Below are 12,030 nucleotides of genomic sequence, written 5' to 3'. Positions count from 1 at the left end.
AGGGCGCACTGGGATGTAGAGCAACCGAACACTTCACCATCAATATAATGAATAATGGGTGGGTTCAAACTAAAGTTGTCAAACCCAAATGTTTTCAACACAAATAAGGGAATGGGCCTGACTGTTCCAATACTTTTGGAGAAGACTGTAGATAGTTACTGAGCATGTGTTTAAGCCACTATCAACATGGCAGCTACAGAGAAGATGGCAAGTGAAGAACCCATTACACATTGCATTGATTAAGTACATGGAAATACTATGGGTGAAGTAAATACTATTGTCACATGCAAAATAAGCAAATGTGTTCTTAATATAACAGTAGAATTAGAAAAGCCAAGCGCAGTCATCTCAGTAGGCATCCACTAATGCTTGCTGAAGTAGAATGACCTCACGAAACAGCCAGAGTTGACAGACAAGAGGCAACAGCAAAAACTAAAAGTGCTGGGTGAATTTTATTCTGAAATATTTTAGATATTTGGCAGCAGAGAAGAGGAAGAGGGCACCTGCCTTTTATAAAATAAAAAAAAAAAAAAAACATGACTGCAATGTTCTTTCATATGCCACACTGTGGAGTCCAATTACACATCAGTATGCCACCTAGCAGAGGGGGTGGGGGTGGGGGGTGTCTGAGCTGTCAGCATCTGCATTAGAGTGAGGAATCCCAAGGTCTTCAGACTAAAGCCAAGTCTTGGCCTCCCTCCATCACCACTATGGTAATAATGCCTATCAGTCTCTGTCACAGCAGGCTGTGTGTGGATGTGTGCGCTCACTCATGCATGTGGTCATTGAAGGATATAGTGTGTGTGTGTGTGTGTGTGTTTGGGGGGCGGTCACTGATAAAGCGCTGATAGTGTCCATCCATGGCAGATGATGTACAGCCCGCTGTCTCTCCAGGCAGATTGGATTTTCAGGCCTGCTGATTTGCTGAGAGATGGAGCCTGGACCTCCTTCAAACACGAACACACACACACACACACACACACACACAAACAAACATAAACACACATTCACCTGTTCAATCCCTGCGCACAAAAATAAGAACTTAAGAACATAAAAGGCCAGACACACACACACACACACACAGGCGCAAATACACACAAGAACACACTGGACGCAAACGCACACAGACAAAAAAACCACACACACTTATATATTATTCTCCTGCCAAACCCTTTAAAGGCAACCATGTAGAAATTGATCTCCATTTCTAAAGAGCATAGATTCATTGTTGCAACCTTCTCTCTCTCTCTCACACACACACACGCACACATACATACATGTGCGCACACAGGCTGTCACTTTGGTCCCAGATGGCCCACTGACACACAGTCCAAGCCTCTTCAGTCTTACCTGTCGACAATCAGCAGTGATTTTTGTTCATTTGTCTCTGCTATTTACGCAATAGGGGGCCACAACAAAAGCCTTTGTGTGTGTGTGTGTGTGTGTGTGTGTTTGTGTTAAAGGTACTACAGCAACACAAAGGACAGAGATGAATGAAATCCCGCTTCCATCTAGGGAAAGAATTGCTTTATTCCCCCATCATCAACATTAATTCAGCCGCTTTGAGCTTTGTGTATTTTTGTGTTTATTAAGAACACTGACGTCCACTCGCTGCTGTTGCTACAGGCTTAATTATGTGGAGGCTTGAATTTAACATCTCCATTTCCTTTTTTGTGAAACTAAAAGTGTGTTCAGCGGAAAAATCAATAAATCATCCACCAACCTTTACCTGCTGTGAAACCGCACAGGCAACATTAAACATAACCATTCTTTGGTGCGTGCACTTGTTAAATCACGGAAACGTCCTGTTCAGGCAAAAATATTGCTACAAAAAATATATAGCCTGCATCTTGTCTTTGTCTCCCAAACATCTCTCACTTTAACAAAAGCCATTCGACAATTAATATTGCAATCATACACACCTTTGTTTGTCACTGAAAACCTAATCATACACCTCAGTCTAAATCAAAAAACGGCTCCACACCCCTCAGATTCTCCAGACTGAAAAAGATACTAAATGATGCTACAGTAACTGTGTAGTTGTTGTGTCTCCTTGTAGTTATTTTGCATCTCTTTGAAGTAATTCTGGGTTGTTTTGTGTCTCTTTCTTATCTTTTTGTAGTGTTTTTGTGTTTCACGTTCTGTGTCTATTTGTGTTCTTTTTGCATTTCTCTGTAGCTTTTTTTTTAGTCTTCAGTCCTTTTATTAAAGTCTTTTTTGTTATTTTGCGTCTCTTTGGGATCATTTTACCACTCTTTGTGTGTATTTTGTGTATTATACCAGTCACTTTATACTGAGGTACTGTGCTCAAGGAGTCAAGAGGTCAAGGAGCCCCTGGAGTCAGGAAGGCCATGGGGGCCATGGTCTAAACGGAGGTACGCCTCTTGATAGGAAGAATGCATTTGTGGTGTTTGGTAATTGCACCCCTTTAAAAGTCATTAAAGCCTAACAGAGAAATGATCGGCGGACACGAAGGAGTTCAGTTTAAAGGCATTGCTCAGAATCCCAGTGACAACAACATGTGTCCATACTGTAATCCAGTGAGTGGTGAGGAGGGAACCCCTGAAACCTTAAACCCCAATCTGGTCACATGATGTTATGGTTTTTGCTGGATTCCTCCACAAAAACATCAGCAGCAGCAGCAACAACAACAACAACGGATTTAGCAGAATCTGCTTATCTGACGTTCTTAGCTGCCTCACAGAGAAAAACACAATTTGGGATTAATTCTCTTTTTCCACATGTAAAGTGCTTCTATTATGATTACAGTAATAACGCACATGATTTCGTTCAAAATGTAGTTTTGTGTTTAGCTCCAGTTTATAATTATTATTGTTAAATTCACATGGAGACACCCTGAGAGCTGTGATTGGATGATATGCGACTGCTCAGATTTTAAACAGCATCCCTTGAGAGGACAGTGTTATGGTGTGGTGAACTTGACTTTAACTGATTGTTGTGTTTGAGGTCCAAGCCAAGCTTATCACATGTGGGGTCCCAACAGCAAAATCTTCAAGTTCTTCCTCCATCTCCTTCAGGTTTGAGCAAAACTTTATATTCTCAACAGATCTGTCCCCATAAGCTTAGTATCTATGACATCATTTTGTGTTGAGCTAGAACATTTAGTACTTTTACAATGAATCTATGATTCAGAAAGAAGAAATGTTACAGTTAGGCAACATTTATATTATACTGTTTGTTGTAAAACTAGAGCCACTGAGTGCACTTCGCTTCTCTGATGGTTATCACTTTGATGACCCCAATGGCAGCTTTGCAAAAACCCTCCATCATCAGCTACTTTTAGTTAATGTTGTTCCAGAGGCCACATTGTGCTGCACTGTTTGAGCTGTTTATTTATATAGAGGTTCATTACAAAGCATATCTCAAAGGACTCCAGACTGGATGATAAAATTGTGTTCCCACACCTTCAGGCAGGACACAGTCTCACTCCTGTCCCACTTAAAGCCCCAGTCACTGTCTCGTCTCTGTCCCATTTTCTGGGCCTAGTGCGAGTCTCCAAATTCTTCTGCGAAATAACAAATATGATGAATAAATCATCAAAATAAACAGAAGTAGGTTTCTGGAATAAGCATAGTATTTAGGCACTTTTATCCAGTTAAATACAGAAATGCATCAATGCGATAAGCTTAAATTCCCAAAAAGCTGGTACAAATTTAGAGCACTGTTTTTTGTATTTATGCTGATTCTCCCCAACTACCATGTGAGGCAAAAAGGCAAAGAGGGAAGGTAGTCCATATAGTTTTATTACTTTTAGTAGCTCACAGAGTCATTATTAGCCACGTTAGCAGTTCTGTGTGGCTGCACCTGGTCAGTAAAATCCATACGCTAGCACTTTTTAATGTTTACCATGTCCAGAATTTTAAGTTATCATGTTAGAAAGGTAATATTTTCTATTAGCCTAACCCGAACCACCAAACCAACGTAGTTTTGAAAGTTACATTTTACATGTTATAAAGGTCTGAGGTCATGAGGAAACGTAAACGAAAAGGCCGTATCAAACTTTTTAGTTCTAAGATGTAGCTGAAAAGTCTGATAAATGTCGTAAAGTGATGTCCCTTGAGTCAGCGTGGGTCAGGGCTGAACAAATGCGATGATGAAAAAATAAGTGCCAGCCGAGATAGAAAGAAGTGAACTTACCAGACCTCTGTAGTCCGCTCTTCATGCTAGAGGCTACATTACTTAGAATAATGCTGTGTTTACGTTTACACCTTTATTACCAAAAGTTTGGAACATTTCAGTACCGTGTGCGTACACATCTGTAATGTCTTGAACGTAACTCGGTTCAATTGTTCATAAGTTTTTAGTCAAAACAACAAATGTCAACCTCATGGTGCTGCTAAAAGAGACAACAAGGGATCAACGGCGTCAACAAGATTCATCCTCTGGAAACCATGAATTTCATAGAAATGTGTTTTTTAATGGGATATTTCAGTCTTGGCCAACACGATGAATCATCAAACCAGCGCTAACACTGTGCTGTGTGTAACATGGCTAAAAATTAAAAAGAAAAAAAAAAAAAAAAGAGGGTTAGCAATGATTACTCATTGCCCTTTTACAACCTGGTCCATTTAAACATCATGTCAACTCATGCATGAAGAAGAATTAACACCCTCTCAAAGCCTCCCCGGTTGAATGACAAGAAAATATATCTCAAGAGCAAAAGAATAATGCGGTCTGATTTTCAAAAAACAAACAAACAAACAAAAAAACTAATCATATAAGAACACAAAGCCGCACAAATTTCCCCAAAATTTTAATCATTTTCATTTAACTGAACAGAAACAAGAACAGCCAGATACACCCATCTGTAGGTTTTAATATTCTGGAAAACTGCGGTCACATGCAACCTCTCAGGATGATTACAACACGATTCACATAAGCCACTCGTTGTAGTTTAAGTCCGAGTTGATGGAATAAGAGATAAAAACAGATTTAGGCTGAAAGACAAAAACAGACTAAGGCGTCTTCTTCACACAGCGTGCATTTCTTAGAAGATTTTCTGTCTGCCAGAGTAAAAATAAAATTCTTCACGCTGAGATCCAGCGGGAGGATTTGTTCAATGTTAAGACGTTAGCTGGAGGAATGATCAACTGCTGTGTGCTGACATTTTTCCTTAAAAATAAAATAAGAAACAATTAGAATAAAGAAGAACTGCAGCCGTGTGTCCCCTGCTGAAAGGCTTTTGCCAAAATCTCCAGGTTTTTGCTTTTTTGGATCCTTTTTGATTTGCACTTGAAGGGCCTTTTAGAAAGAAAGTCTTAGTCTTGATTGAAGAGGTTTACAGTTATTAAGGGATCCTAAAAAAGGTAGAGCTCCATTTGTATCTGTAGATGACTAATACCTAACAGAATCTTTTCCCATCTACATATCAAAGCTGTGTAGAGCATTTTGTGAATAGATGCAATACTAAAACCAATACAATCGCGTACAACTTCAAATACACTTATTATGTACATGTACTTGTAAGAATGATGTCATCCCCTTTCAATCCGCACACATAATCCACTCATTGTCAGATCAACTACAAATCTCGTCTTAGAAAACCCACCATGCTTGTCCTGGAAATTTACACTGGATGAAAGCGTAGTGATTTTCCAATGAACAGTTGATGTTGATTTTATTTTTTCATGTCATATATTAATATCAAATCATGGTTGTTTCATCATTTATCATTCGCCTCCTGCAGAAGCTTGTATTAATGACATAACAATGTAACAAAGCTGGGAATAGATTTTTAAAATGGTATATTTATGAGTTGCTGGGTTTTGGTTTGGGTCCCTTTTTTTAAAAGAGAATAATGGGTCAGTTTACACATTCGTCTCTACATCTGCTTGATCATCTGTTTAGAGTGCTGATGCACAGCTTCAACAAAGGCGCCAACGTTCTCCGGGTCCATGTCGGGGTAAAGGCCGTGGCCCAAGTTGGCGATGTAGCCCCTCGTGCCAAAGCCCTCCAGCATCTTCTTCACAGTTTCTGAAATGCGATCCTGAAAAAGAGGAGGACGAAGGTCAGAAGAAGAGAGGGTGAGGTTAAAGACGAACCTTCTCAGCTGCTGTACGGCTTCTGCAGATTTTTTATCAACTGAGTATTGGATCACTTAACTTCCTTTAGAGAACAGCTTTAAACTGTCATTCTGGGTGTGTAAACAACAGCTTGTCAAATAAAGGACAACTGAAGTAGAAACATGAATCGAATACAGGATTCACAGCGTGAATGGGGGTCGAAGTTACCTACCATATTTTAACATGGTGGAACACTTGTAAAATTAGGATAAGAACGTGTAAATAATCTTGACAGAAGTCCAGGCTTTCTTGGTGTTTGTATAACAGATAGACCAACATGGTGGTGAGCACAAGAAGAAAAGATGTCTTCATTTACATTTCTGTGTACGTACAAGCTGAAGCCAAACATCAGGGGAGAGGTTACCTTTGGAGCATAGAGGGCACAAGGATCCATGTTACCCTGCAGGCTGATCTTCCCTCCTGTCCGCTCCCTGAAAACACACACACACACACACAGGGTAATCCTTTAACTAACAGGTTAACTATTTGATGAGCAGAGCAGGAAGCGCAGGCAATTTGTTGACTTAAATGCTGCACAGTGACAAACCAGGTACGGGAGAGAGGTCAGTAATGGTTAACCTGCTCGCCAGGCAACACCACACCGCGTCTCATCATCACTGTGGCTCTTACTATGACAGAACATTTGGAGGCTGTACTGTAGCTGTACGTGCTTTTAACTAAGGAGATTCATGTATTGATCCTTTTCTAACATTCCAAGCGGGAGCCAGTTCGGGTTAAAATTCAAACAGATTAGGTTTGAACGGTTAGATTTAACACAGTTTGGTGAACAGCAAAAAAAATATATATATATATCACTGTAAAAAACAGGTCTTTTTTTATCCATGTTTGCCATTTTAGGACCAAAACAGGCTTTTACATAATACATCAGTGAAGTATTAAAGCTTCCTGTGTGCTGTGCATTACCGTGCTGAACGTGGGTCTATTGTCCAGTCCAGCCCAACCACCTCATAATGAGACTGAGACAGATCCTCTAGAGCGTAGTGAGCGTCTTTTGCAAATGCAATCTGGAATACACACACACACACACACACAAAAGGGTAATGAATAGACATTCAAAGCTACTTCAGCACGGATCAGCCTGTAGTATTTTTATTGAAATGCTACCATCTACTGGTAATTTAGTATTAAAGTGACTTCCAGCAGACCAGATGACTTCCTAATGATCCCTCATGGGAGACAGTGTTGCTGAAGCAACACGGAGCACTGAAACTAGTACAGATAATGATGTAATTTATACAAGAATAACAGAGTCCCAGAAATCTATAAATAAACAGAGTTGTCAGGTACAGGTGAAAGGGCACATGCAGAAATATGTTTACGTTTTTTGCAATGTTTCATTGTTAATGTATATTAGTGCTTTCCAAATGGAATGGAAATGTGTGTTTGCCAAAGATTTGTACATATTTTATATATCAAGACAAAGGTATATTAAAATTAATTATTTTCTCTCTCTCACCATCGGGACATCCTGTCCTGCCTCCTTAAGCTTATCTTTGACGCGGCGAGCAATGTCTCGGAGGTAAGGCAGAGAGAACTCTTTAAACTCAACGGGTCCCAGGATGCCGGCATGGGATTCAAACACCTGCAGAGCCTGGACAACACACAGACATACACACAGAACCCGCGTTAACCAATTCATCCAGGTGAGGATCTATCAAAAGGAGACAGCGGCCGCAGCAGCATATTTGATTTGTGACAACTTACTCCTTTCTCTGCAGATTTTGAGTTGTCAGAACAGGAAGAACTAAGTGATAACTTAATGATGGCTCTGTAACATTAGGATTTCTGCACATTAAACACATTACATGGAACCAGAGATTAAGTGCTAAAACTGAATCTCCATCAGAACACTGGGAAATGCTTGTAACGCCATGGTCATTTGTAAACCAGTTGCTAGGAAACATCTGTAGTACTGTACAATCAGACATAAACAAAGCAGGTATAGGTATGTTCTAGGGATGTAAGAGACCACTGCTAATCATATGTAAATGTTTTTAAATACATATGTGGAGAAATGTGTAGGTTTTCAAGCTATTTGTATTGATGTTGTTTAGAATGAGGAAGAATTCTTTGATGTATTTCAAACGTACAGAACATGAGGCGTTTTTAAAAACTGGAATTGTATCTGAAAAGCACTAAAGAATCATCTCTCGTGCTGCAGGACAGTCAGAGGCCAAGCAGAGTGGATGTTAAACACCACTGGGAGACCTGAACCCTTGTCCTCCAGACAGGAGGACAGACTCCCTGTCATGCTCCCTGCTGCCCCAAATACTAAAAACTGCAGTAAAAATGGCAACGTAAGCTCCTGCTGACATTGTCTAGACTTTGTGTAATAATCCGGGTTTGGCTCTGGGGCTGTGCTTTGTTTCTCAGTGAAAGAAAAAAAAAAGAGAAAGAAGAAGAAAAACGCTGCCTCCATCAGATTTTGTGCTGATACTGAGAAGCAGGTTTGTTTCCATAAGGAGAGTCTGAAGTAGCTTCTAGAGAATTTATGTCCAACTCTGGAATACTCGACACAGTGCACTTTAAAGTGAACCTCTGATGTCTGCTTCTTAACCTTTCAGAATCGTACAGTGGTTTTCAACCATCAGCTGCAAACGTATCACAAAAACGACCAAAAAAAGTTTTTAACATCCAGAGATTTGACTTCTGGTTTTCTTGCGTCATGATGACAGTGCGACATGATAAAAAGTGAAGAAATGTGACTAGACACTAGAAGACAAGGTGTCTGACCTGGGCTCCAGCTGCCACCTGTCCCAGCAGGTACTCCACAATCACATCTGTCAGCATCCTCAGCAGCATGTGGCTCGCCTCGGGGTGCCGGTACAGCCAGCGCTTCGCCTTAGCGTGAGTGGTAGAGCCTCCACCTTCTATCATGTAGGACATTAGCGTCCACTGTGGAGGGACACAACAAAGAAGGGAGAGAAAGAACCAGATTTTTGTTGTTGTTGTTGTTGTTGTTGTTTTCATGTTGTGGCTGTCTGGTGTGTTCAGTCTGTGTCATCTCTCACCGGAGCTCCAGTGAAGCCTATGAGCGGCACCTTGCCCTCCAGATTGTGTCTTGTCAGTGTGATTGCTTTGAAGACGTAGCCCAGCTCCTTGTCCACGTCCACTTTGACGCGCAAGCGCTGCAGGTCTTCTGGTTCCTTTAGGGGCTCTGGGAATGTGGGACCTTTACCCGCCACCATCTGGACATCCATTCCCATGGCCTGAGTGGGTGGACAAGAAAGAAAGAATGACTGACAGATGGCTCAAAATTTGATCCAGATGAAGAGACCATGCCAATATGGCCACTAGGGGGCAGAAAAAACATCAGAACAAGCTGTGAGATGTATACACAGAATTTAAGGGAGGCTGACAAGCTTTATGGCCAACACGTTTCATTCAATGTATGTCAGTATCCAAAATACGGACTCATGCAAGTTTAAGTTCTACCACTTATACTTCCCCTGAGTCACATGCCGACACTAGGACTGTTAAGTTACCTGTGGGACAACTAGGATGTCGGAAAAAATGATGGCAGCATCAAAAGGAAAACGTCTCAGTGGCTGAAGGTAGAAAAGAAAAAGGACAAAATAAATACACACACACACACACAATACCATAACACTGATTGTTTAGTGATCTTTGTCTTGCAGTGTTGGCCTCAGTGTTGAGAATTATTATTAATTAATTATTATTAATCTGAAAATGATTTCAGATTATGAAAGTACATAATATCATGTAACATGAGTGAAAAATCCTGCTTTACTAACGCAAATCATTGAAATCTGTTTCTTCCTAATTAAAAAGCATAAAAGCAGCAGGTGTACCTGCAGAGTGAGCTCGCAGCAGGCCTCTGGGGACCGACAAGTCTCAAAGAAGTCCTTCCCTGCTCTGGACTCCCGAAACTCTGAAAATTAGATTTAACAAAACATTAAAGAAGACGTAGTTATATAATACTATCGCGTTTGTCTCAGATTGTACTGTTTAAACAAACAATTCCGAGGTAAACAGAACGACAAATCAACAATGCAAAGAAAGTGTAAAGGAAAGAACAGAATGAAGCAGTGATCACTGTACCTGGGAGGTATCGTCCAGCTTGCCTCATACACCAGACGGGGACATGTTGTGTTTCTTCTCCCCGCGCTGCTCGCAGGAAAGTATCGTTCTGGAGCTGGGGAAAGTCCTTGGGGCTAGACGGAGGTAAAAAGGAAAAAAAAAACAACAGGTTTTTAAACAGTCTTCGCGTGGTACTCAGTCAGCTGCAGAGTGCAGTGGGTATAAGCTGTGTCATAATAATAAATTTACACAAATCTGAAGCACAATTTGTACGTGAAAATGAATGAGACGCATTGCAGAGCTCAGTGGTTAATGGATGGGGCTACACTTTCTATACTGTGTTCACAAAAAACACTTATTAACAATGTGTGTGACATTTTTTTTTACTTTGAATTGTTTTGGGCATAAATAGATTTCAAGAAGAGTTTAGCAGCCAGTCTCTTAAATACACTATGGTGCTACAGTATCAGGATCCTCTTATCTAAAATGCACATGTTCCCCTCCCTTTCCCTGACAATCCAACTGGGCAATCAGCTGCAGAGCTGTTAGTGACAGACTGATGATGAGATGATGATAACGCTCCTCTGCTCTTATCATCGTCCAGCAGAAGAGAAACGGTTGAAAGGCTGCTGAGGATGTATCAGTGTTGCAAACGTTGTTAGATGACATGATGACTCCAACTCCAAAGGGAACTAATTATGCTAACTTCAATTCAACTTGAATTTGGTTTAACTCTGGGATTTAGGGAAGTTAAAACTTTTACATACAAAGGGTAAATAAAAGGGTAAATAATTACTATATAACTATGCCGAATTTATCAGAAGATCGTAATGATTTGCTAAAGCCAATAATTCATCTTGCAAAGAGAATTCAACTTTAGATGTGTACAAGAGAAAATTAAACTTCTGGTTTCTGAAGAAGGGTTCCGCCCACGTCCCTTCCCAGAATAAAAAAGTACAGATAATGACCGGGAAATGTGAAGATACAGCTACGAACGCATATTTGACTCAATTCTTGTTCTGGGAAAGTGTTTTAACAAGAATCAACAGTGGAAAGTTTCATAACGTTCCTCCCTCCGACAGCTAAATTGCGAAAGGTTAGACACAGGTTAACAACTGAACTACTTACAGGATTAAAACGTCTTTGCTCATGTCGGAAGGGCTGAGGTGTTGACAGGCTTTCTCTGATGCTCCTCTGCCTCTCTCAGGAGATCTCAGCTGCGACCTGCAGACTCTCAAGTGTCATTTACAGCCGCTCGGATCAACCTTTTCAGCTGCTACACTACTGCGCTGCAGGGCGCGGCCATCTTGGAACCCCACGTGACCCGACCAGGATATGCGCCGTTGTTTCAAAATAAAATATCTAGCGTTACTTCTCTAAGTTTGGGAGTAGATTCTGTTGGAAGTGAAGTTTCTATCCTCTCCCTGTGAACCCGGTCTTTTCTTTAATTATTATCATTTTTATGCTTCAGCTAACCGCTTCCTAACTTGAAATTATCCTCAATCCTGACCAGTTAACCCTACCTCTCGAACTAACGATTAACAAAATAAAATACCCACATAGTCCTTGTCTTTCTGTTTTTCATTTTGTTTTTGTTTTTTGGTCATTTTTCTGTCTGTTACTGTTTTTGTTGCCCTTGTGGTAGTTTGAGTTCCTTGTTTTGCATCTCTTTATGGCTCTGGGGAAAATCATTCTTGAGATCTTTGCCTCTGGGCCTGGTAGCCCATTCATCTATGGACAAATGTTGTAGAATTAGAACATAGTTAAGCTGGTTGTTACTGATTCAGTAACACTCTTTAAGTTACTGAAATTAACTGTGAAGGCAATTAGATAAATTACATGAAAGAATACGCTTACTTCAAAATCAAGGTTGTTTCTAACAAAA

The 12,030-nt window shown here is 40.5% G+C and overlaps 1 protein-coding gene across 1 annotated transcript; it reads right to left on the bottom strand.

Moving 5' to 3' along the window:
• Window positions 1–4,417: 4,417 nt before the first annotated feature.
• Window positions 4,418–11,463, bottom strand: urod (uroporphyrinogen decarboxylase). Its single transcript, XM_026375325.2, has 10 exons — window positions 11,274–11,463; window positions 10,167–10,279; window positions 9,917–9,996; window positions 9,590–9,652; window positions 9,116–9,313; window positions 8,838–8,999; window positions 7,561–7,695; window positions 7,008–7,108; window positions 6,448–6,514; window positions 4,418–6,007 (listed from the first exon to the last, which is right to left on the bottom strand). The coding sequence occupies exons 1-10, from the start codon at window positions 11,294–11,296 to the stop codon at window positions 5,843–5,845; spliced, it is 1,107 nt and encodes a 368-aa protein (XP_026231110.1). The 5' UTR covers window positions 11,297–11,463; the 3' UTR covers window positions 4,418–5,842.
• Window positions 11,464–12,030: the final 567 nt, after the last annotated feature.

This window comes from Anabas testudineus, chromosome 17, assembly GCF_900324465.2.
Source record: "Anabas testudineus chromosome 17, fAnaTes1.2, whole genome shotgun sequence".
NCBI classification, from domain to species: Eukaryota; Metazoa; Chordata; class Actinopteri; order Anabantiformes; family Anabantidae; genus Anabas; species Anabas testudineus.
Note: the sequence above shows the minus strand (reverse complement) of the source record. Positions and strands in the feature narration are given on the sequence as shown.

Excerpts from the sequence above, each read along its gene's own strand:
- urod (XM_026375325.2), bottom strand. The coding sequence starts at position 11,296 with ATGAGCAAAGACGTTTTAATCCT. Across the intron at positions 10,280-11,273 it reads AGCAAAGACGTTTTAATCCT|CCCCAAGGACTTTCCCCAGC; the intron begins GTAAGTAGTTCA and ends ACCTCCGTCTAG. Across the intron at positions 9,653-9,916 it reads GCTGCGAGCTCACTCTGCAG|CCACTGAGACGTTTTCCTTT; the intron begins GTACACCTGCTG and ends TTCTACCTTCAG.